Source organism: Ictalurus furcatus, chromosome 4, assembly GCF_023375685.1.
Source record: "Ictalurus furcatus strain D&B chromosome 4, Billie_1.0, whole genome shotgun sequence".
NCBI lineage: Eukaryota > Metazoa > Chordata > Actinopteri > Siluriformes > Ictaluridae > Ictalurus > Ictalurus furcatus.
The window spans coordinates 12,455,583-12,483,167 of NC_071258.1; the positions used below are offsets into that span (position 1 = coordinate 12,455,583).

Here is a 27,585-nt window from a genome sequence, read left to right on the forward strand (position 1 = left end):
GTCTCCAGGCGCTCGAGCTCACATGCCTCCAGGGACACCGCCATCTTACTGCAGAGCAGAGAGGCCCTGATTACCTGAGCACACCCTCCCTCCCCACCCCCAACCAACACACACACACACACACACACACACAAAACAAGAATATCTGTCATACCGCTTTTTGATCATTTCTCTTCACTTCTACAGAGCACCACAAAGGCAGCTTTCTTTCTTCAAACGAGTCTTGCCACCTTAAATCTAACATCAGATCAGGACCTATGCAATTCAGGCAGAATTGATTAATTATATCTAGCTCATATTCATTTAAATCATCACTGCACCACTGTAGGTATTTCAACTCAATGTCTCAGATCAAGTATAAAGCCAATACAGTAATGCCCTTACTTGGATGTTATTTCCGTGCTATTTGGGGTGACACCGCGTACAGCGATTTTCACCCGGAGAGTGCAGCATGCCTTGGCTCAGTAAATAACCTATAATCCACCACAAAGTTACTATTTCCGCCACCATGCGAGTACCTATGCTGAATTTGGTTACCCTTTTTCTCCAGGTACCATGAAAACCAAGTCATGAGTTAAAAAAAGCAACAACACCACATGGATTGGTCAAACACAATCGTACAGAACAGTCCTGATTAAGGTCCCTGGCTGGAATTGTTTCTCTACCAGCACAGAAATTCTGTAGTAGGCACAAAACAACATTTTTTTGTGAATTTGAGTAGGATAATTTAAATCATTTCCATCCATCCATCCATCCATCCTCCATCCTGCTTATCCTACGCAGGGTCGTGGGGGAGACTGGAGCCTGTCCCAGGGAACTCGGAGGACAATCTCACACACATTCACAAACACATTCATATACTACGAACAATTTGGAAATGCCAATCAGCCTACAGCGCATATCTTTGGACTGGCGGAGGAAACCGGAGTACCCTGAGGAACGCCCTAAAACACGGGAAGAACATGCACACAGAGGCCAGAGGCGAGATTTGAACCCTCAACCTCGGCGGTGCGAGGTAACCATGCTAATCATTTTCTTATCACTATTTAACCTGATCCTACATTTCTTCCCTGTGATACAAGTCAAATCTGCCATTTGGAGAAGGAGGAGTGCTTATGGCTTCCTTTGATTTGCTCACTACATAGATTATAACCCTGATAAGCTAAACACCCTGCCTAGTGCTCACACAAATACTGCAGAAACACATCTGAGATTCAGTCCTAGAAAACGCACCACTCGTATGTGTGTGTGCGTGTGTGTGTGTGTGTGTGTGTTAATGTGGCAAGGTTTGCAAACAAAACTCCTGTATTTTTCACTAACAATAATCAGCAGACTTGGCTGGGTTTGGGTGTGTGGGCAGCCATTACGTGAAAGTGAAAACATTAAAGTATTTTCATGCTTGTGTTTGGGGGTGTCATTAATGAACTCAGTGTGTCTTCACTCTGAGAGAGAGGAACGTGGCGCGCATTTTTAACATCAGATGAGATACACCCAGTTTAGTTACATCATCATTTATTTGGTGGTGAGTTTATTATAAGTCACCACCCAGTAACCTCCAGAGAAACTTCTTCTACTTTCACAGGTAGAGTTATGTGGTGTAGGGATGGGTGATATCTTATCGTTTGCGATATACCGGTAGAAATTCTCCCCACGATAAGAATTAGTCTTCCCGTGATAATAACGATAAAGCCTAGTTGATGACGTATTTCTGTGCGCGACCCATTCCCAGCTCACGTGCAGAGCAAAAACAAGTATGGCGGATCGCGGACGTGAAGCTGAGGAGGAGTTCATCGCTAAATGAGGAGCTACTGTACCTCTACAATCTGGAACTGGTTTGGTTATGGATCAATGTTTGTTTCTGAGGCTCTCAAGATCACAGCTATCACTTGTAGCCAAAGACAGTGGTGAACGGTACTATATTTATATCGTCACTGATATCGTTATCGCACTAAATACCAGAAAATACCATGATATAGTTTTAAGTCCATATCACCCATCCCTAATGTGGTGAGAAAGTGACACACACTCAGCTGGGATACGTATAGCACTGGGTTCACATTTGTTGTTGAGCCATGGCGAGCTACTCTTGATCCTTTGTGTTATTCGTGTACCGTTTCTCGCCTTATTGCCACCCCATAGTTTTCACCCCCCTCCCTACCCCCTGCCCCAGGCAAACACACACACAGTAGAGTGCAAAAAATACCATAAAGAGCAGTAAACAGTAATAAATGAAAAATAAAAGTCAATATTTGGTGTGATGACACTTTAAAAAAAAGTAGTCTCAGGTACACTTTGTGCAGTTTTATAAGGAAATGAGCTGTAAGTTTTATTGAGCATCTTGCAGAACCAGCCACAGTTCTTCTGGAGACTTTGACTGTCGCACTTGCAGAATTTATTTTTGCAGAAAAACCCAGCAGCCTTCATTGTGTTTTTTGTCTGAAAAGTGGTCTCTTATGTAACATGCAGCTTTCTTTACTGACATACAAACATTTTTCTGTAACGTTTAATTTTGTGCTAGAAAACTAATGTTTTGAAATCTAATATTTTTGTACTGACTCAATAATGTAGAAGTCATGAAATAAAAAAAAAATCTATAACAAAGTTTGTACTAAAACAAAAAGTCTTTTGCACAATACCGTATGTCCAAGCCATTAGCTTAAGCAACAAATCACACAGAACATCTGACACTGATATTCAGTTTTTTTATTTATTTACATGTCTGTGGGCAGAAAATGCATTAGTGCGGTTAATCATTTCAGTATGAGCAACGCCACTACAGCAACACACACACAGACACACAGTAGCATTGGACCGCATCATGCATGTCAGCAGAGTCACACACCTCTTTCCCATCAGCTCCCGCTGGCTTGAACATGATATAATTCTATACTCCACTTAGTCACAGTCACGCAGGGTCTCTTCCTCTTACACACCTTCTCACGCTATCTCTTTCTCTCTCCTTTGCAATAAATAGGAGATAAAACCAAAAATGTACACGGAATATACGTTAATAATATTTACTATTATTTTGTACAGTAGCGGTATAACTATACTTCATACGATACACATATGAAAGGATAATGTCAAAATGACGACTGAAATTTAAATGAAGGGGTTTATTTATTTATTTATTTATTTATTTATTTATGGAAACAAAGATTTTTTTTTTTTACAATTTTCAATTAAGTTAATGTTCTTAATATCCTATTAAAGCTCCATATAAATGACACCAAGCCATTTATTTATAAGCAGGCTCTTGTTAAATTTGTTTGTCATGTGGAGAGACCGGCAGCTGCTCGGCTTTACGGTGTGGTAGCTGAACATGATGCCTAATTTCCACTTGATGGGTCCACAAGGGAATAATGCCTATAGCATCAAAACAGTGTGAATGCCGGTCTCTGCAGTCCCACAGGCAAACATAAAAAAGGAAATGTTTTAAGGCAAATACTCTATATAATGTTCCTTGCATTTTTGCTTAACTGTAACATAAACGGTACTTTGGCACCTCCCATTCCTCGTTTTGACTGTGGTTGACTTTGCAGTCTCAGTATTTCCTCCATCCACTATAGCAGCTGGAATGACGTATGGCAGAAGATAAGTCTTCGTGCAGAAGCTCTAATGGCACTCTTATCACTGAAACGGGTAGCATCGCCCAATCAGGCTATAAAACCCCGGCCCTGGAGTGTGATGCTGGCATTTCCTGCTGGACAAGACTCTTCTGACAAACCCCGCCCCTCCTCCCAATTCGTGTGTCTTGCACGCCCCGTTTCCGTTTGCCCCAAAACGACGCCAATCTTCCAACCCGAGCCTTCCCCCTTCCCAAAGAGTGGCATCAACGTCAATGGCCTGTCCTCAAAGCCTGGAGCAGGGGACAGCATGGGAAGCTGATTAACCAAATACTTTTATCAGTGCTAAAAAACCCTCCGCCTCACAATAACAGCCTTAAAAAGGCAAACCAGTGCCGGCGGCCAGAAACAGTAGTGAGCTGGAGAGAGGGCAGCTCAAGGCTTACACAGCGAAAGCAAACAATAAAGACGGATGAGGTCCGGCGTGCAGCCACGCTAGTTCTTCTTTTTCTGAGGACAAGAGCACTCCAAAATGCCTGCAGAGGCTTCCAGTTGCAGTTGAACAAGGACAAGGATGGAGCTTAGTGCATCTCCCTCCCTCTCTTACTCTATGTCTCTCTCTCTCTCTCTCTCTCTCTCTCTCTCTCACAAACAAAGGTTTTATGGAGAAGTACGAGGACAGATAAAGCTATAAAAATAAATGATGTCATAAAATTCAAAAGTACACAACATATAAGAATATAAAAGTACTAAAAAAAAAAAAAACGAGTGCATACCATACCGAAAAACACCACACCAGAGAACTAATAAATAAAATCGCTGGTTAAACCAGAACATTGTCTGTGATGACCCACAGTTAGCTCGTTTTAAAGTCTACTGTGCATGACTTGTGGGGACAGTGCACACTCACACACAACAAAAAACCATGGACACACATTCTCCGTCTCTCACACTTCCTCCCCCGTGGTGCACACATGGCACATTCCTGGCGGTGTGGAGCGAGGCAGCTCTGGCTCCTGCCTCCAACAGGCCTTTCCTGAGGAAAGCCCTAGCAGCAGTGTCACCTCTCCCTCTTCCTCTGACTATCTCTCTCTCACACACAGATACATACACAAACATGCAAGCACGGCAATCATTCACAGGCCACCACAGCCAGAGTGTGTGTCAACAGTTATAGCACAGTAGTAGTAGTCGTAGTAGCCATGTCTTAGGTTTTATGTCTTATTGCAATTTCATTAGTCCGTATTAACCCAGTAGCATCTTAACATGAGAATAAGGAGTGTAATAAGTTGCTAAGGTCAGCCTAGAATGCTAGCCAAGTCAGAAATTAAGTCAGTGCCACCAAATCATGCTCGCAGTATAAATATATATATACACACACATATATATTTATATATATATATATATACCTACACACACACACACACACACACACACACACACACACACAGTGCCCTCCACTAATATTGGCACCCTTGATAAATATGAGCAAAGAAGGCTGTAAAAAATAATCTTTATTGTATAACCTTTTGATCTTTTGTTCAAAAACTTGACAAAGATACCTTACTCTCATGGATAGCAAACAATTCCAAACACAACACAGGTTTATAAAAAAATTTATTTGTTAAATATATGTGTGCCACAATTATTGGCACCCCTATGAATTCATATGACAATATATTTGAAAATATATGAAAATATATTTGAAGTATATTCCCATTGATATTAAAAAATATATAAATTGTACACCTGGGTGACAAGGAACAGGAACAGCACACAGAGAGGTAGCTATATGGAAAAGTACCTCATACCCATGGTTAAATATGGTGTTTGGAGGCTGTTTTTCCTTCCAGAGGACCTGGACATTTTGTTAGGATACATGGCATCTTGGACTCTATCAAATATCAACAGATATTAAATGAAAACCTGACTGCCTCTGCCAGAAAGCTTAAAATGGGCCGTAGTTTAATCTTCCAGCAGGACAATGATCCAAAACATACATCAAAATCAACACAAAAATGGTTTACTGACCACAAAATCAAGGTCCTGCCATGGCCATCCCAGTCCCCTGACTTTAAACCCATAGAAAACCTGTGGGGTGAACTGAAGAGGAGAGTCCACCAGCGTGGACCTTGAAATGTGAAGGATCTGGAGAGATTCTGTATGGAGGAATGGTCTCAGATCCCTTGCCATGTATTCTCCAACCTCATCAGGCATTATAGGAGAAGACTCAGAGCTGTTATCTTAGCAAAGGGAGGTAGCACATCTTTGTTAAAAAGACATTAATAAATATTAATATTTCAAAGTAGAAAGATTGTGGATGGTATATGATGGTATATATCTATGTCCACCATCATTCTACTTTGAATCTATCATTAATATCTTTTTAACAAAAATCGGCAGCATGAACTTTATTTACACACAAAGCCAGGTCTCTGCATCTGCCAAGTTGGTCAAACACACATAAGCAGAACGTAGGCAATGATAATTTACATGATTATTCTTATTACACACATTTCCTGCTTTTGAACCTATCAATGTTTTCTCGGATTATACCACAGAATTGATGAATTCTTGAATCTGATTGGTCCAAAGGTCTGAGAATAGTGCAGGCTGCAAGGCAAATCACAGCTTTATATTTTCATGCACATTTTAATATATAGTTAATTCACAGGGAATTGTATGATTCCACATAATCTAAGACTAATAATAAACAGCTTAAAGAAATGTGCCATCATTTAATAAAGAAAAAGGTATAATTGGTGATATAGTGATTTTCTTGCATAAAGAGATGTTTTTACTTTAACAGAAGGAGTCTCCAGTGTCAGACCTTTGTAATGGTCAGTAGTTTGTCTTATTAACTTTTAACTATTAAGAATAAAGATGCTGATGAAGGAGGACTTGTCTCTCAGACTTTCACAATACTGAATGTAACTATAAACTAATAAATAGTATGATGGGTCATTCTTTAATTAAAAAAGTAATTGTTCCCAATTCTTCCCATTCCGGTCAGGCAACATCACACCACCATGTCATTGGTTATTTTTCTATAAGTGCACACCCCTTCCTTTGTGTTTTATTCCATACTTACTCTTATTCTAATTGAGCTATTAGAAGGATTAATGGATTATTAGGATGCATTTAAACATAGCTATTACGTATGAGTGCCTGTGTGTGTGTGTGTGTGTGTGTGTGTGTTTGCTGAATTGAAATGAGCAATTAGTTTTTAGATATACCGTATAAATGAATTAAAATTAGAATCAAATTTTGTTTTTTAGAAATTCAATAAAAAATATTCAAATTAGAAACAAATTTGTTTCTATATGTACACACAATCTAAAAAAATTCAATATAAAAATAAAAAATCAGTGTACAGATCTTACAAACTATATGTGCATGTATATGCTGTTAGGTGACATGATGATATAATAATGACAATGTAATAAATTGACGATATAATAATGATAATGTAATAAATTATGTCACGATACACTTCTGAGACGTTATATATTTGTATTTTCTTTCTTTCTTTATTTAATTATTTTAAATAATTACAAACTGGCTGGAAGCAGGTGACGTGACTTAATTTTGTACTTAATCTTTAAAATTGTAAAATAAAATTTAAAAAACTCTTTTTCAGTGTTAAACACTTATATTATTATTATTTTTAGTAAAATACATTTATTATGAATTTGTTTATTAATAGTGAACAAATGCTTCTTCTTCTTCTTCTTATTAGTAGTAGTAGTATTTAATGGTTTTATGCATATATAACAGTTTGTTTTTAAATGCAACACTACTGTATTGCTGGCAGTTTAAGGGCAAAACGAATGCCTTCAGGAAACGCGTATATACAAATACAAATACACAATACTTACATGTCTCACTAAAATAATGTATATACAGTCACACTGTAGGACCTGAATGCAGACTTAATATTGATTTAATATACAGATGTGTGATGTGTAAAAAAAAGAAACCCACACACACAGTGACGGCAGCCAGTCAAGTACTGTGAATGTAAGTGACATAAGGTATTAATAAACTATGAGCTGATCTGAAACGTTCCTTTACGAAAATATCTTCCTAACACAACGCTCACACGCACCTTCCAAGCAACACACGAATAAACATGATAACACAAACAGCACACAACACTCGAGTTGCTGCGTTCAAAAGGAACCAATAGAGTCAAGACAGTCTCAGATCTGAAATTTGTTTTCCGCACATCTCACCTGTCAAACACGAGAGGAAAAATGTTTCCAATATACTTGCAGCTTGTACGTAAAACACACCGGAGAGGGCAAGAGAGAGCGGAAGAGAGAAAGGAAGAGAAGCGGGAGAGCTGGAGAGGGACGGAGTGATACAAAAACAAAGAATGACTGGCAGTGAGGGTGATATAAAGTGGGGAAGAGAAAGTGGCGAGTGTGAGCGGGCTCGATTAAATCTCGTCGGCTGTGTGTGGCTGTCACTGAGCGTGACACTGGCTGAACGTGCTGCTCGCTGGGGAGCATTCCATAATCGCGTTCTCTCTGCTATGATGCCGTCAAACGAGGACAGGACAGGGGGACAAGGGGATGGCGATGGCACGGGCTTCAAAGCGGCCTGGAAAAACAACATATCCTCCCCAACCCCATTTACGTCCCCTCATAGGCAGAGAGGCGAGCTTATCTGAACGCCCCTGACCTAGGAGGAAGACGGCCTCTCAGGACTGCTGCATCTTCAGGGAGCATCCAGAAATAGATGTGCTCCGAGTACTACTGACAATACCCACCTTCAACGAAAGAGGAGAAGGAGAGAGCGATTCTCTTCCTCTCTGTGCCTCTCTCACGCACACAGAAACACACGTAAACACTGGGGCATGTGAGCAGAGCTTGGCCATGAGAGTGGTAGAGAGAAAAGTGGAGGCAGGAAGACAGAGAGAGAGAGAGAGAGAGAGATAGAGAGAGAGAGAGAGAGAGAGAGATGGAGAGAGAGAGATTTAATTGCCTTATCCTGTAGTACAAGCTGGGGAGTGCTTTTTGACTTTGGATTCCGATTTCATGCTAAGGCATTATTTAGTTTGATACAGACTTGATTAGGCATTACAGCACAGGCCCTTTCTGTGTAGGCTTTGTGGCTTGCTTGTATTGCTGGAGGACAGATTAATACTGCAATCACGCTTCTTTGGAGACTTCTTCACTGTTCACAGCCCCTCGCCTGAGACCACGACAGCCTGCCTTTGTTTGTGTGGGGGGATTTCCTAAGAGACAATGGCTGTTTATTGTTTAATAAACTTATTGAGCATGAACATCACTGCCATAGGCCACAACTACAAGCTCTGGGCATATGAGCCAGTCCGTACAGGATTTCGTGAAATGTTTTTGCGATTGTTGTGGCCAATAATGCTTGATTTTGTGTGCTTTTTTGTGATTTTTTTTTATTGTTGTTGATGAAAACGAAATAGCAGTTGCATTAAATTATTTTGCACGGTCTTTCACAGTGATGTTTATTGGTAAATGAGACCTTTTAGCTGTACTCATGTTCGACACATGTGAATCGAATGCGCTTTGTGATGACATCACATGACGTGTCTTGGCACAAATCTGCGGTAAATTAGAAAAATTGCAAGCTCCTCTGTCTAGTGTGGAGTTTGCGTGATTTTGCGTTACTTTCTGCAATCGCAAAATTGCTAAATCCTGGAGGGACTGGTGAGTGTGTGTGTTTGTTTGGGTGGCACTCTACCCCTAACCTCTTTCTGTGAGAGACATTCTTTTGCAGCACCTCACACCAAGCCAAATCCAAATATATAGGAGTGCATTGATACAATACTGAGTGTTATACTTGGGTACGTTTACACTGATCTGAAACACCGGATCATTATAGGATTGGATTTTACTTTTACCAGTCCAAGTCACTGAAGTATTTTAGTATGAATTCTCTGGGGGAAAAAAAAGTACTAAACTGGTCACTGGGGTGGTATACTTAAGTGTACCTTTGAGTATGTATCTTTTACCATGGTAAATAAATGTAGTGTCGTTTTAACACTTATTTAAGGTATATAATTGGGTGTGTATATACAGCTAGAGAATTTAAAGGTACACTACATTTTTTTTTAAATTGAGAATGTGTAGAGTAGTCGCCTGACTCAGCACAGAACTTCTACTGAATATAGGAAACCAAATGTCATTTTGCAATCATGCCTTTAGTGTTTTGCAAGCCGCAGAAGCTTACAGTAAGTCTACATCAGATCAGTATCATTTATTCACTTGGCAGATGTCCAAAGTGACTTACAATTGATCTGAGCAGATGACAGTTAATTGTCTTGCTCGAGGACCCCATAGAGGCAGCTTGATCACCAGTCCAGGGGAAAAAAGCTTAAACATAAATGGTATGATGTAATAACATGCAGTTACGGGTAACTTTATTAGGAATACATGTACACCTGCTCATTCATGCAATTATCCAATCAGCAAGCCATGTGGCAGCAGTACATTGCAGACAATCATGCAGATACAGGTCAACGCTTCAGATAATCTTCACATCATAACATCAGACATCAGAATGGATACAAAACGTGATCGCAGTGACATTCAACCATGGAAAACATCTAGTGAGGGGTGGTTCTGTGGCGGAAACACCCTATTGATGAAAGCGGTCAGAGGAGAATGGCCAGACTGGTGATCGTAGGGCAACATTTACACAAATAACTACTCTTTACAACTGTGGTGAACAGACAAGCATCTGAAAAAACACATGATGTGAACCAAACTGACAAAAGTCTGAGCTTGCTCACTTGATACTGTGCATACTTGATGTGTGCAGATGGGTTACAACAGCACAAGTCCACCTCGGGTTCCACTCCTGTCAACCAAGAACAGGAATCTGAGGCTACAGTGGGCACAGGCAAACTAAAACTGTGCAGCTGGAGATTGGAAAAAGACCAAGGAAGTTTTTCCAGTTTCAGCTGTCCGGTTTCAGTGAACCTTGTGTCCAATGTAGACACAGATTTGATGTATTGTGCTGCTGACTCTTGACTGGTTCAATAATGTTCCTAATAAAGTGGACAGTGAAACAGCCATCCAGTAGTTTCACACTTAATAACGAATTTTAATTTTACCTAATCGCATAATATGATTGTGATTACAGCTTGCATTTCATATCCAAACAGGGGCTTCTTTTGCCCACGCTTACGCGTCGCCCAGGTTGTGGCTTGGTGCGCAGGGTTACAGATGGATATTACTGCCTCTTCCTTACCCCCCTTGGAGTTCTTCCTGCCAAGTATATATGAACTTCAAAAGAACAGTCTTCAGAGCCCAAACCTTAACTTTTCCCACAACACCTATAAATACCCACACAGCAACAATGGCAGCACCCGTAAAACAGATTTTCGCCAAGCCAACAAACACAGCCTGGGGTTTAGCAGGAGGATCCTGCATTCTTCAGTGTCATGTAATACAAGAATAAACAAAGCCATGTTGTATATTATGTAGCAAATCCAGCATTTTTGAGACCTGCCTGAGGCACTATCATAAACCTTATCTGTAAGTAGGTGTGTGTGTGTGTGTGTGTGTGTGTGTGTGTGTGTGTGTGTGTGTGTGTGTGAGTGAAGTAGACAGGCAGACTGAGTATAATGACTTGAGCTGCACTCTTTTCTCCACCCAAAGACACACTCAGACAACCCAATCCCGCCACTAACCAACACAGCCAAGCCAACGATACATTTTTTAGCATTATTCCAGCCATCCATCTGTCTATCCATCCATCCATCTATCAACCACCAAAGCCTAGAGTGCACAATCCCCCCCAATCGCTATTCTCCTACTGCCCGCTGCCTCCATCTCCCTCTCTCAGCCTCTCCTGAAGCAACTCAGACCTTGTTTGATGGTGAGATTAAGCATTTATTAGGAGAACGCGTGCTGGATGTATAGAATAAAGCTGAGTCCAGGAGGTGGGAGAGAGCGAGAACGGCGTTAATAATTCTGCTCTACTCTCCTGGCCCTCGTTTAGTTTTGCAGGAGCTCCCAGAGAGAAGCCTTGCCTTATCTTCGGGCAGGGAAATGCAAAGCACACACAACAACGCACGCACACACACACACCCACACACAAATCTGACGGCTGCCATACTAATGACTTCGTGTTCTCGTGTTCTGTTGAGATGAAACGTTCTGAATGACCGTAAGCAACTTGGTAAACCTGCAGGTTGCTTTGTAATTAGAAATATACTGTGATCATTTAAGCCATCTTCTATTAAACACACTGAAGATATAGAACATTTGGTACACACAACCACAGATATCAGATATATCATTTGTTGTTCATGCTCACGTAACTATTGTTGCAATACAGATATTCCAGAGCTCTACAATATACAAAGCATAATGAAACTACTTATTGTGTTCTGTGATCATCCTGATCATCTCAGATGTTCCAAATTAATTATATGGGAGAGTTTTAATAAATCAAGGTATTGTCTAAATCAGGGGTGCCCAATCTTATCCGGAAAGAGCCGGTGTGGGTGCAGGTTTTCATTTCCAACCAAGCAGAAGCCACACCTGAGTCTATTGAAAGCCAAGATCAACTGATTAAACAGGTGGAATCAGGTGTGGCTCCTGCTTGGGTGGAACGAAAACCTGCACCCACACAGGCCCTTTGCGGATAAGATTGGACAGCCCTGGTCTAAATCAAAGATCCACAGATCAATCCTGAGCTCAGGTTACTGTCTGTCAGTTTCTGTGTATGTTCTCCTCACAAAAACATGCCGATAGGTGGAATCGGGTACACTAAATTACCCCAAGGTGTGAATGAATGCGTGCATGGTGCCCTGCAATGGACTGGCATCCCAATAAGGGTGTTCTCCCGCCAGTTGTCCAGTATTCCCGGGATAGGCTCTGGGATCCATTGTGACCCTGACCAGGATAAAGACGTTACTGAAGAATGAATGCTCAATCAGTGCAGGCCACAAGCCAGACTTTAATCATGATGCATCACTGGTATGTGGCCAATATGCTGTTTTTATTCTATATCATGCAGCCATATGACATATAGTGCTGTGGTCAGTGTATCTGCTCTGGAGCAGTACTGCTTGTTACCAGCTGCCTGCTTTACACACACACACACACACATAAACAAACACACATGTCTTCAGTCTTCTAATGTTTCATTCACTACTACTGCTCCCTCTCAGTGCTTTCCCACCCAAATACAGCTACTGCACAGACAGCATGCAGAGCACACACAATATAAAAGCTTAAACGAATTGCCGATATTTAAATTCTCATGCATGACAATTTGTCTTTCGGTGAGAAGCGTGTTTAGCGTTTCAGGTGAGGATTTACAGCGTGCAGAAGCCGTTGCAGTAGGGGGTCTCTACAAGCTTGATTCATTTCTGCATGCTGCAACATTCCTGCATGCTAACTGCAAATCATCCCCATACAAAACACAAAGACATCTCACTGCGACACATACACGCTGATGTGCGCAAGCCTTGTAAACGCAATTATTTCCAATATCGTGTGTGCACGTGTTTGTGTGTGCTCTGAAACAGTGAGCCACTTTAATTGTTTCTTCACTTTCGCCCTGCTGTTTGCATGGGTTATTATCCTCAGCTCAGCAGGGAGGCCCTCGCTTTTTGACAGCAAATTGAGTGAAGAGAAATAAGGCAAAACTGCGACATCAAGGCCTCCGTCTAGCTCCGAGGTTAGCGAGGGCCTAGCACGACGGAGCTCCCCTATACAATGAGGCACTAATTTGGTCTGCATTAAGAAGCCAGAGCTATTGCCTGATTCACAGAGAATGTCTAGGCCCGAGACGAAGGCTGGCATGCTTCACGCCTCAAAATCAATTAGGGGGATGACATAGCAGGTTTGCTTCCAGGCATGCCCCCTCCAGAACGTGTCGTCTGTGAGTATACACAAATCTCCCTCAGTCAGTCAGTTAGTACTGGCGACTGAAAAGGCTTTGCAGAGGCTCATGCGTTGCTCTCATCTGTCATATCAGAGCTTAAAAAGATCTGTTAAATAGCCAACAGCTATAGCACTTCACCTTCCACACTGCCAGGTGGCACAAACAAGAGCTGTTTACATATAGTGCAAAATGATTGCTCGCCTTTTTCTTCATTCTTTATTGTTACAATTGTGTGAGTGTATTTATATAAATGAATATAATAAATCACTTTAAATGGTAAAAAACAAAGAAAAGATGTGGTGAATCTAAATGCACTGGCATCAAGGGCTGAACTCTGAAAATGACTCAAAAGTCTAGTTAGCAGAGTCAAACGCGATGTGTGTGTAAGAGGCCAAGGGTAGTGAATTCAATAAATTCCTGCTTGTTTTAACTCTTTTGTACTTTCTTGTGGAAAACTTTCCAGGCGTAGTGAAATCAATAGGTTGAGCACCAGCGTTGTGGGAGCCACAAGTGCCGAGGCGATTTTTATGTGCGTGGGCACACACGCTTTCTACACACACACACACACACACACACACACGCATGCATACATGAAGAAAAAAAATAATCCTCAAACTTTGAGAGCTTGAAGCAAAACCTTTCCCTCTCCAGCTCTTCAAACCCTGCTCCAGTGTTGGAGAGCTCTCGAAGCCCAGGGCAGAGAGGGCCAAATAGGCCGGTGGAGGGGGGCAGAAGGCCTGCTGAGCAAGGACTCTAGGGGGGTCAGCAGGGGTCACGGCAACTCTTCACTAATGACCTCCGCAGCCCCCTACTCACGTCTCCCAAAAAGCACAGGCCCAAGCCCAGAACCAGTCCAGAAGGGAGGCCTGCCAATAAATATATGCATCAGCCAGGTGGAGTGAGTGGGCTTTAATTGCCCCCTTTCCTTATGTTTAATGTACAGCACAGCAAGGCGAGGAAGGGTCGTAGAGCAGCCACCCGGAGACAGACGGATGAGGAGACTGAGGAAAGGGAGGGGTTCGGAGGAGAGTGGAGAAGAAAAGAAATAAAGAAAACTTTCTTTTTTCTGATTCAGTGCCCTAGTGTGCCGTCTGCTCTGATGTAGCTATGATTCGCAGGCCTTTGTAGCCTCACAAGATCCGACCTGAAATACACCTGCACTTCTGACAATTACAGCAAAACTATTTTATTCACACACACACACACACACACATACACACACACACACACACACACACACACAATAGAAATCAGGTCTAACCTCAGTAGACATCACAAAGAACCAGACTGAACTGTGAGAGACCCTCAGTAGATTTTTAGTACACAACCTCCAATTTTGAGTATGTTTTGAGCATGTAAGTTTAATCTCAACGACTCCCAGCAAATCACAATGTACGCATGCTTCAAACAGCTAAGAACAACTCTCAGCAGGCTAGGTAAAACAGCCTGCCATATTTAATCTACATGGGAATGAGCAGATTTGCGAGAGACTTTCTCTGAGTGGTGTTCCAGCACATTTTAATCTGCCCCATGCAGCAGCCCAATCCGGGTTCCAGCATGCAGAGTCTTAGAGCGGCCAGCCTCCTCAGGGAGCCTCGGACAAGGGAAGCAACGCTTGGCAGGCAAGTAGGGGGGTACAAACAGAATTAATAGCAGGTCTCGCCACAGTGGCACCTCCTCTTTAGAAACGCAGAGCAGATCCTGAGCGAGTCCACGGTTCCAGGCCACTGAGTCCAGGCTCACTGATAAAGCACAGTTAAGCCGTTGCAATGGCACATTGTGCTGAGCTTCTATATTAAGACAGATCCTTGCACATAAAACTAGCAGGCAAGCTGTAGATAAGGAGTTGTGACTGGCAGACATGCCACAGACCAGGGAGATGACAGCCCCCTCCTTTCCTACCTCCAGTACAAACTATGGTCTGATGCGGAAACCTCCCAACCTGAAGGGTTCACTGTAAAACAGCAGCTACATAAAAGTAGGTAAAGGATGGAGACAATTTACAGGCTATTCCGCAATACTGATTCACACGAATTACGACTGTCTGACACAACGACGTCACTGGAAAGGCTCCAGCTCTGCGATCACACTGCTGAGCTTAATGCTGTTTAACTGACATTGACAATTAGCTACAACTTCACTTATCTCACTAATCCCAAAGTTACGACCGAAGGCTAGCAATTTCAGCATCCACAATTTGCATTTTACATTTTCGACTTACATTTTAATTCGAACTCTGATGTACCTGTGCCTTCGCTTTCCAACATCTTCAGACAGTTCAGCTGCTAAAGGTTGAGAAAGATAAGCTATGCCAGTTGCGTTCTCAAAAACTCTTTGAATGTTGTCGCATTTACTGGCTTCAATATTGAGCAGCCTTCAATGACATAGCAGCGGAGAACCACAGTCTGAGCTGGAGCATATGGAACCGTGCTGGAACCATGCTGGAATTAGTATATGCTATGTTACAGCTAAGATATTTTATACATGGCACAGACGAAGAAGAAGAAGAAGAAGAAAAAGTGAAGAAGAAGAAGAGTAACATAATTACCCCACAATGCTAATGACACTGGGCACATATTCAGCAAGTGGAAAAGGATAAGGCTGCAGTATGTGTGTGTGTGTGTGTGTGTGTGTGTGTGTGTGTGTGCGTTCATGTGCGTGTGTGTGTAATTGTGCATGAGAGAAAGGGGAGGAAAGAGAGTTGTACTTTTAACTGTGCCACTCATCATGATTGCAACAGTAATGGCGAGAAAAAAACACCACTGCTGTCAAACTGTGCATAATTACATTTTCTCCTGGTCTTGATGAAATACTTTTAAGAGTTGTTTAACAAATGGCTCATGCTGTGAACTCAATGAAAATTTAAAAAATCAACTTTCTTGTTCATCTCGGATTACCGCAGAAACTAGGCTACCATATCAGTATCAGTAGAAAATCTCCAAAGGCCACTAATTCATTACTTAAATGTACATAATGTATAGTAACATGCTGATATAACAAAATCTCAGATGTTCGCACGGGACGATGTAATTAGAAAATCTAATAGAAAATCTGCTGAGCTGTGACTAAGCTCGCCATGCTTAAATGTTACATAACAAAATATTGATATTGGCATTGGGATGGTAGATATTGATCTGTATATCAATATAGATATGTAACAGATTATTGATCTCACACAGACCGGTACCAATACCAAAACTAACAACACTTCTGTTGAAACTGGAGAATATGCTGTAGTAACGTCACATTCATACAATATACTAACAAACTCTCCACACTGTTTGTCCACAGTGACATCACTTTGATTCAGATCTGACACTATATAGACCTTATTATAGATAATCAAAAAAGTGTTTTTTTTTGGTGGCAGTTTTCTGTTCCTATCTGAATATGTGACTTTATTTACATTTCACTGTAAACACTTATGGAGGTTACACATTAAAACTCAAATCAAAACTGCTCATGTATGCAATTAGTTTCATCCTAAATAAATAGATGGGCCATGTCTGATGTAAATACTGCAAAAATGAATTGCTTGTTTCTTAATTAGGTTTGCTTTTAATTAGGTCTGGCACACTGCAGGGAAACAGTGAGAAAGCAAAACCGACTGGTCAAAGACGTACTAATACATAAACAATAAAAGAATACATTGATTAATAAAAATGGTTTATTTTAATTCATGTTTAAGTCTCTACTGAAACATTTCTGTATAGGTTAATCTATATGGCCGTAACACACAACAACAGCTTATCTACTGAGGGTCTCTCACAGTTCAGTTCGGTCCTTTGTGATGTCTACTGACGTAAAACCTGATTACCAGAGTGTTTTATATATGTGTATATATATATATATATATACTTACACACTTATACAGTAATGTACAAAAGTTTTAGGCACATGCAAAGACATGCTGTAGAGCAAATATGCCTTCAAAATAATGAAATGAAATGTTTCTACATTTAAAAAAAAATACCATAAAGAGCAGTAAACAGTAGTAAATGAAACAAAGTCAATATTTGGTGTGACAGAAAACAAATAAATAATAATAGTCGGGTAGAATTAGTGCAGTTTTATAAGGAAATGAGCTGTAAGTTTTATTGAGCATCTTGCAGAACCAGGCACAGTTCTTCTGGTGACTTTGACTGTCGCTCTTGCTTCTTATTTTTGCAGAAAAACCCAGCAGCCTTCATTGTGTTTTTTGTTTGAAAAGTGGCCTCTTATGTAACATGCAGCTTTCTTTACTGACATACAAACATTTTTCTGTAACATGAAAACTAATGTTTGGGAATCTAAGTAACAAATTTGTAAGACTTAAGACCTAACACTTTTGCACAGTACTATATATATATATATATATATACACACACACACATATATATGTATACACACACACAATCCTTAACAAGAACAAAATAACAAATAAACCTTGATATTCCCTTAATTAGCAAATTACCAAAAATCATTTTGACAAATTAATGATCGGTGTCAAAAGTAATCACATATTATGTAGAATTATGCATGATTTACTATATGATCAACTTGCAAACAAAGACAAACAGACAATAAGTGCACAAAATGGAAAACACACGTGCTGAAGAAAAAGAAAAGAAAAAAAAAAAACGGAATCCATAATGATGTTAAAAACAGGAAGGAGGTTTTGTGCTCGTTTCTCTGGGCAGCTATAGAGACGCAGCTCCATGCTAACTCACTTCAGCGTTTTATAACAGCCCACTGACCAATGAAAGTCCTGCACGGTTGCAAAAGTCTAGGTGACAATAAAAAAGCCATTTAATACTAAAACCAGATGGTCCTCCAGTTCAGCTCCCGCGCGCACACACACACACACACACAATACAAAACTAGAAAACAGATGTAAACTCTTTGCCATTATATTGCCCTTTGTCATTTCATTTTTTTGTTGATACAGATCTCTTACTAATCACGAGCAAAACTAATTTCCAGCAACACAATCCAGCATCTCTTTGACCATTTCTACACCAAATCGAAGTCTTTTTTTAAAACATATTCTCAGTGCCGATTCAAGAAATCTATCATTGTATAGCAGAGTTTTTATCTTCATAAAGAAAATGAACAAAGCGTTGTTCTGCTTCAAGCTATAAACAGTATCTATTAGAGCTAAACACTTTCAATGGATATATTGATAACATATATAGAGAATAAAATTTGAAAGAGAAAATAAATCAAATATGGCATCACAAACTCTATACATGTCATGGTATCTACAACAACATGGGAGAACTCCCCAAAATGGGAATCTACTCACAAATCACATCAACTTAAAGCAGTGATCTTTGTAGATGAGACATAACAAGTTGGAGATTATAATTTCACATTTCAGCACTCAATACTGACTGAGACGGTCTATATGAGGAGACAGATGTGGAGATGAGAAGGAAATGATCCCTGTCCGTCCCTTGTCAGCAAGACAAGCACAAACCCAACTCCTCTGTTTTTCTTCTTTACGGGGTTAAAGGTATAATTTGATCTGACTGAGTGTAAACAACACTGCGGAATGGAAAGGAAAGGAAAGGAGGGCTCTCTGTCTCTTATACCATCATGTGCACTCATTCTCCCTTAATGTCCTGCAAATAAAGCGGATTTATTAATGTGTAATTAAGTAATAATCATTGCTACATAATGCATGAAACACTCTGGGGAAAAGCGTAGATATGAAACAGCAATGCGCCGGCCAAGCGCTGCACGCGTACACATTAAAACAGGATTAATTGGGAGAAATAATATTTTGATAAGCAGCGCTCGCTCTCACTTCCCTTTCGCTAACATGTGCTCTCTCGTTCCATTACTTTTCTCCATCTCTCTGCACCCAGCAGCAAAATCTGTCTCATTAGCACTGATAATCATAGCTTTTAATACTATTTGCACTGAGAGCACGACTTCCCACAAAAGAAATCATCTCTGTTAAAAATGAACCAAGAACTGTTTCCTTAGGTCAGCATGAACTCGATCGGAATAAAAAAGAAGGAAAAGAACAAAAAAAAAAAAAACCCAGAACCTTCATTGATGTTTGACTTGCAGGTGAGACTGTTAAACAACATGCATGATATGATACAAAACCTCCATCTTTTTGCGGAGAGCTTCTGGTGCTCCTCTAACCTCTGACGCTGCCAGGCATTAGGAAAGGTGTTTGGAGGAGATAGGGACACATCATGCCTCAGTCAGGCCTACATATTTAATTAGAATATGACTGATGTGCTTCACTGAGTCGACATAAGCATGGTTTTATTCGAAAGCACTCACTGTAACAGTCCAACACATTTACAGTGCCAGTGGGTTCTTGGTCCAGTGCACAGCAGGTTTTGACTGTTAGTGTGTGTACGTTCTGATATAACAGGCACGCTCCACATATAACTAACATCTGCTGGAGCAAAAACAATGACAATTCCATCTTTCATCCAGCCATCTAGATCTCCAACTTTTCAACCCCTTTAACTTTAAAATATGTTTCATATTTTGGAACAGCTCAGTTCAAGGTTTATTTAATTTATGAACATAATCCAACTACTTAAAAAATTAGGCTCATTAGTCAAATGTGTCCTGCAATATTCTGGCTAGTTATTGGAGCTCGAGAGCTTCTTTTTTTTTTTTTTTAATTATGTCCAACCTCATATTATTTATAGGCTGCTGGTTTTGCAGTTAGTTCATTTCAAATCAGTTTTATTTGTATAGTGCTTTTTACAACGGTCACTGTCTAAAAGCAGCTTTACAGAAATATATAAACACAGGATACAGATTTTAAGTGTGAATTTAAGGGTGATTTTAAGTTAGTGAGGTTTGAATTAAACCAAACAGGCTATTAACTATAAAATCTCAGTGATAAATACAATAAACTTTGGTTGTGAGTAACATCACTGTAACTGGCTATTCTTCATGCACTCCTGGGGCTCTCTGGACCTCATGCTGAGAACCACTGGTCTAAATTTAGTTCACAGATTTATCATAATCTAGGTAACACTAAAAAAAAAAGAGGCTATAATGCATTATTTTCTTATGACCAGTCACTAGTCACTAGAACATTGATTTGAACTGGCATAAGAAAACAGTCAAACTCTCTCTCTCATACACACACCAATGAAATTAAAGTCTGTTCTTGCTAACAAACAATTGACTACAAATGTTTCCACAAATAAATGCTGTGTCTTTTAAGAACCAATCACACACCCTTTTTGTAAATCACCACAGATTGTGTCCATTAATTAGAACAAAACCTGAGTTATTAATTGGGGGAGGGCTCCTCATACTGGGCCACATGGCCACCCCAGTGCCCATCTGCTTGCCATAGGGCCAGTCTGTGCCAACTGTGGCTTCACCCGTAAAACGTCTACCACACCAGTGAGGAAAACGGTATACCCATTTACCTACCAAAGTTCACCCAGGATAAGGCATCATTTAAGCCAAAAAAAAAGTACAAAACTACATTTCCTTATCAAAGGGATGGTGCCCTCAAGATCTGTTGTACCTTGCATTTACTTAAGTACTGTATTGTACCATTTTGTACCTTTAGTGTGTTTTGTATATTTACATGGCAAAGTAGTGAAATGATGAATTTAAAATGATGGTTAAAATGATTTCAGGTACACACACAAAAAAAGTCTTGTGCCTAAATAATACTTTAATCGTACACAACATACACCTTTCCAGGTTAAAAAAAATATACACTAAAGGTACAAAAGAGCAAAAAAATATACCCTTGAGGTTACCCCAGTGACAAGGAAAGGTATAGTTTAGTATTTATTTCTTTTTCTGAGTGTGTACCTGGTAAAATAGTGTGACTTGCTTTTGGCTGCTATTTAGCACTGAGCTGGGATTTGTGTCCGAACCACTAACAGTGGACATACTAAAAGGCCACATTATCTTGACTCTATAACCCAGAACCAAGCAGATATTTGCACACACATGTATACACACACAAATCTTAGGTGTTCTTACAGATCCATGAAATAAGTCTGGTGTCCATTTAGTGTCACAGAAAAAAGAGCAAACAAACAAAAAAAACACACACAACAACTAGCAAATGCGTCTTATTATTATTATTATTATTATTATTATTATTATTATTATTATTATATCTGTTGTGCCTACATTGTTCCAAATCCATTTTGCGTTACTTTGCGTAAAGATGTGCCATCTGGCTAAATGACTGCGGAACTGGATTTATTACTTCATCTGTGCGTCTTAGGTACTGTGCATACACTAGACATCTTTGCAACATAATACTGCTATTCATGGCAAAGATATTAAATCGCAGCTTTTCACAATACCCGCCAATTTTAGCCGTGAAATCTCATTGGTCATGCTGCTTACTCGAGACCGGGTTCTCCGTCGAGTGCGTAAAGGGGGAGAAAAAAAAAGCGCTTACCTTTAACGGAGCGCGGTTTGGCCTGCTTGCGCCTGGACATCTCTGAGTCGGTGTGCTTCTGCTTCTATCGACTTCTTGTCCTTTCTTGCAAACAGTCATAGGCTACAGGCTCGCACTTTTTTTGGTCCCTGTTGCCTGTTGCAATGCGGCTACTTCTCTCTCTCTCTCTCTCTCTCTCTCTCTCTCTCTTTCTGTGTGTGTGTGTGTGTGCGTGTGTGTGCGTGTGTGTGTCAAGCCAGACCAGCAGCGGCACTCCGAGGGAACGAGCCGAGAGTAATGGCGAGTGGATATTCCGGCGCTTGAGCAACTTCGCGCGCCCGGTTTCAACCTGTAGATTACAGGAGCGGATCCTCGCGCTGCGGCTTTAACACTCCGTGCGCACAGGCGAGTGAGAGGAGTTTTTCAAAAGAAGAACAAGAAGAAAAGGATGCTGTGTCCAACAACAACAACCAAAAAAACAAAACAACAACAACCAAAAAAAAAATTAAAAAATAACAAGCAATCAAAGCGTTACGGGAATGTGATGGTCTCGAGAAAGGTGCCGGTGCGTCCTGTGAACGCGTAAACGCCTTTTAAACGAACAGTGCAATTGTGTTCTTTTTCTTATCCCGCGCGCTCCGCTTAAAGGTTCCGTTTTGTCCAGTTTTGTCCGTCTTTCTTGTCCTCTGATCCAGCAAAACACTGAACTGAACCGCCCTCTTTATTTTTAGGGCGCCGTTTTAGGCATCTTTTTTTTTTCTCTCATCTGTAGGGATTAATACGTTCTTGTTCAAAAATATATATATATATATATATGTATATATTAATGCCCCCTTAAAAAGAGCTGTAAACGTTAACCGCTATAGCCTCGCTCTCTCCCTTTTCTTCTTTGTCCTGACTCTGGTCTTCCCTCCGCCTCCCGATCCGAATGCTGGCGGGGCTGCGGCGCAGACACACATAATAAAGCGCAGGCTTGGCTGGAAATGTAGCCCCGTGTCCCAGCAGGGAGGATGTGAGAGTAGGGTCCCGGCGGGGGAGCGCTCCGATCCCGCAGGGAGCTCCGCGCAGCCTGGGCTTCAGCAACACGCACACACACACACAGCGAGTGAGAGAGCCAACAGCACCGAGCCATGGCCGGCCGAGGAAACTGCAGCTTGGAGTCTGAGCGCGCTTTCGGATCGCGGCCAAAAACGCGCAGTTTCGAGGAACTCGGAGAGCAAAAAAAAAAAAAAAAAAAAGACGCACTGGATTCTGGGGTTGTTTTCTTTCGCTCCTAGCCCTCTCTTACACCGGCTTGGGTTTATTCCAACATTGCGCCGGTCGAGAGGAGCCTTTTCAGCTCTCTTATAGCCGGGTTCTTTCTGCTGTGTACTGGATTCCGAATGGAAAGCATGCTTTTGTGAGTTTTGTTTTTCAAAAGCTTAACAATTTGCGAATAAGCCAAATAATGTCAGCTGTCAAATCAAGTCTGGGATTAATAGCATCCTGGGAATGAATCTTAAAACCAATGCGTTTTGATAGCCTATATTTGATATCTTTATTTACCCAATTGTGGCTACTCTTATGTTAAACGGTCACGTGACCTGTAGTGTTTCAGTACTCTTTAGTGTTTCGACTGATATGGATGTTTTCCATAACTTGGGTACTACTGTGTTTGTTTGCAAGTGAAAATCTTGCGCAACACGTCCAGGCACAGCAATGTCCTCAAAACACACGCATGGGGATGTTTTTAATAACAGAGATACCCTGGAGGCTGACATGAGAGTTTATGTGCAGGATTAGGCCTTTGCTGTTAGGAACCCTACCTAGGGCATAGCCAAAATCCTCACAGCATCCCTCCGTCTGGTCCTCGGCAGCCTTAGACGTTATTACTCCACGGACAGAGAGAGAGGACATGTTTGGCAAACGCAAAGTAAAGAAATCGCACACAGCTTTTGTTCTCTCTTCTCTGGTCTTTGACCGAACCGTTGAGCCGGTTGTCATGGATAACTCTGTGGGCTCCCTCACTTGGACAGCAGGGGTGTCCCTCAGATTGAGCCCCACTCCCCCCCACCAGGCTACAGAGGGGCCTTTCAAATAGACCCCCCACTGGTGAGGTTCTTGGTCTCGTCTGAACTCCCCTTGAAATGGCGTCCCAAAGAGACAAGGGGGCCTTTGGTATGAAAGGGTGAAAGCTCACTGCAGTAGTCATCTTTTTTCTCTAGGATACATACAAAAGAGGAAAAATAGCCCACATTACAAGCTCCTTAAGGGTCAAGGACAGCCGAGATGTGAATGGGTTGAAAAACCTGCTTTGTGAAATCACATAGCAAGCGATTACACCCTTTGTCATCTTCTCTTGGATTTGCTTCATTTTTTTCTTTTCGTACAATGGCAAAGGGCTTTTAGAACAGCTACATGTGTACAAAAATAAATTAAGACACAAAAGAAAATACTTGTGAGCTATAGTCTAAGTGTGGTGATCCTGTTTGGTATCACTACCGGCGCTATTTAGGAGAAAGTCAAAATGGCCACCAGTATTTGTGTGTTTCTTTTGCTATTTCGGAACGTCAAATGTGGTGCACACAGGCCATGTGGGAAGTTTTCAAAATACCTTCATGTACGCTATTATTTCACCTAATAGCACGGGATAGCTTGAGGTATGGCTATGAGGTATGTAGTGACACAAAGTTAGAATTTTACAGTAGTCACATACATTTGTCCTTTTTACCCCTAAGCTTTCTGTCTGTATTTAGGCCTGGTATTCATGGTAGATGAAGCCACAGAAAGCCCTCTTAAACACTCCCCCATTGTACTGTCACAAGCCTGGGGAGTTCATGTTATATTTATGTTGCCTACAGCAAATTCTCTGTCTTCTGTTCTGTTCATCTGAACTCGCGCCAACTCCGCCAGGTCCCACCTCCACAGACAATGATACATCTCACTGGTTTTGCCCTAGATACACTATTTTTATGGGAAATAATTAGACATAACTGGTTTAAATACTGCAAAGCCAACAGTCTTCTGTCTCATTAACGGAAGCATGTGCAAGTGCTATGTATGCAAAAGTGAGATGTGTGGAAGAAGTGAAGCATCTCTCCCTCTAGCTTAATTTTTTTGTCAAATAGGCAGAATTATATGTATAAGCTGAGACAAAAACATTTGCCTATATATGCTGAATGTGAATTTTTCATTTTGGGTTGATTAGTGTATATAGCATCAAGTTATCTATCATCATAGATGAAAAGAGAAGTCGAATTAGGATACCGTATGGTCACTTTTTATATACAAAATATTTGTTTGTCATTCCTTGTAAGTTAAAAGGCTGTTTACTGTATTATCTTCAGTTTGTGATTAAAAATAAATAAATAAATAAAACAGGGAGTACAGTAGTTTGTTACACTGACCCAGACAGCCACTGGACCAGCGATACTGTCTCTCCTCAGATCCTGAAAATGAGACGAGAAGAACGTCGTGCAGATTGGGGCTGAGCGCTCCACTGCACTTACTGTCCCCTCTGCACTATCAGTCACTCATTAGCCCCATATTCAACACTATATTTTAGTGCAGATTGTCTTCTGCCCACTACCTATGTCCTACTCTGTGTATTTACCTCAGCGCCGGCTATGAGTACTATGTACCTTCTCAATGCAGCTCCATTCAGCCGGCAGTAGAACAACACAGGGCAAATTTCAGCTTTTTAGGCTTACCAGGTCTTGTGCCAAAACATCAATAGCAATTCCCCTCCTCCCCTTTTCATCCCCCATCTTTGGCTCTTGCCCCAGTCTTACACAAAGAAACACCAGCTTTATAGTCTTAGGGTATTAAACCGTGGAGGAAAAAAAAGGAAGAAGGAGAGGTTCGGCACATAGTCTTGAGTAGAGTATAAGATCTCCTCACCAGGATAGGGCTTGTGATTAGCGAGTATTGTTTTCGTGGAAATATTTTGGGTAGACACAAAAAGCGAGGTAAAAAGGGGAAAGAAGAGGAAGAAGAAGACTGCGCTTGAGTGAAAATGCCTTCCTGATGAGCTGCAACAATGCACTCACTCCCACGACATCAACTCTCTGTAGGGAGTCTCATCCTAATTTCCTCCATCCATAATAAAAAGAGCTACATTAAACAGTGCCATTAGTGCCAGCAATTTGCTTTATTCTCCACAGAAAGAGAAATGTTATCTGTGGCGGACAAACTTAACCCAATTAAAGCTCATTGTGCACGGGGGCCTTGCTGGATCTTGAGCCGATGCTACGGAACGAGGGCAGAGGCAGCCAACTTTGGGGAAGAAAAAGGGAGGGAGAGGGGAGAAAAAAAGGGAGAGAAGAGCACGTCTGGAGAATTGGCGAAAGTAGGGGAGAGATAAATGTGTTCTGAGGAAAAGAGCAGAAGAGAATGTAACGTTTTCCAGTTGCCCCTGTGTGTCATTTTATTGCACTAGTGTTTTGAAAGTCATGAACTGGAAGATACTTTGAATAGAATAGGTAGTCTATCCCGTTTCCTTTGCTCATAGGAGGGGGAGGGTGTTTTATATTTGAGAGTTAAAAAGGAAAATGTACGAAGCCACATGTCCCTCATACCCTCACATTTTTGCTGTTAATTGTTGTGATAACACTTCTCAATTGCAGGGCTTTAATTATCAACATGTTTGGCTGTTAGAGCAGATACCTGGCACAAATCTGCCGTGTTGGGGAGGGGGGTTGTTGAAGGTTTCTAATGAAGATCTCACTCACAGCGGCACACTGAATCTCAGTGTGATGCTCTGCTAACAAAGCAGCACATTACATTTAGAGCCGACCCAGGTACCTGTGAATTCTAACATAACACCAAGTATATTCATAGTGATACATTTTGATTGATATCCAGTTGTGCTGGGATGCCAACTGCATGGTTTTGCAGAGAGAAGGGATTTCAGCAAAGTGCTTTGTTTGGCTGCCATGTTACTGTGGCCACAAACTATAATGAACGACAGGGATGAAAGACATCTGTTTTTCATTCAAACATGAGCACAGTAGAAGCATGTTATCTGTCTCTCTATGTCTGTTGTAATCTTTCTATCTCCAAAGGCATTCATCAGTTGTAGTGGAGTTGTTTTTCTCTTTTCTTCCCCCCGAAAAAAAAAAAGCTCCAATCAACACCTCTCAGCTGGCGAAATGAAGCAGAACCAGGCCTCCATTACTTTGAGTCTTGATGGATTCTTCACAGCTGCGGTCGAGTGTCTGTGAGCAGAGGCTGGAGAGACAAACAGCTGTAAAACATGCTTCACTAAAGACATTCACCCACACGCTGACATTGTGTACCATCAACACCCACATACACACAAACATAGTAAGTTTTAGCCATGATAGCCTATGTCCATAAGCAGCCATTTAATTCCTTACATATATTATAAAATATATTATTTCCCACCTATTTTGACATTTCATAGTGTATTCCATTTTTAATTATTCTAGGATTGTATTTTATAACCAACAGTATAGTTTATACAAAACAAACTTTGGCAATAACTCAGTAATAGTTTATATGAATGAATTTGTATTAATCTGCATAAATTAAAACTTTCTGTTTCTTGTGTTCTGTGACAGGAGATGATTACACTTTGGTTTTTAAACAAGTTAACAAGTAATATGCACAAAGATATAAAATAGTCTTTGAATTTTTCATGAATACGTCTAAATCTTCAATAATTCTGTTTCATTATCTAGGCAAATCATTATCTAACATAATTTGCTTATTTTCTAAGAATTCAAACATGATCCAATATATTACAAAATAAACACA

At 40.9% G+C, this 27,585-nt stretch overlaps 1 protein-coding gene across 2 annotated transcripts in view; it reads right to left on the reverse strand.

The window, feature by feature from the left end:
• Nucleotides 1–23,694, reverse strand: part of znf423 (zinc finger protein 423) — a 175,058-nt gene extending 151,364 nt beyond the window's left edge. For both annotated transcript variants that reach the window (XM_053623015.1, XM_053623014.1), the window contains exon 1: nt 21,850–23,694. In XM_053623015.1, the coding sequence (XP_053478990.1) occupies nt 21,850–21,889 (40 nt within the window). In that variant the 5' untranslated portion in view covers nt 21,890–23,694. The remainder of the gene's footprint in view (nt 1–21,849) is intronic.
• Between the last annotated feature and the right edge of the window lie 3,891 nt (nt 23,695–27,585).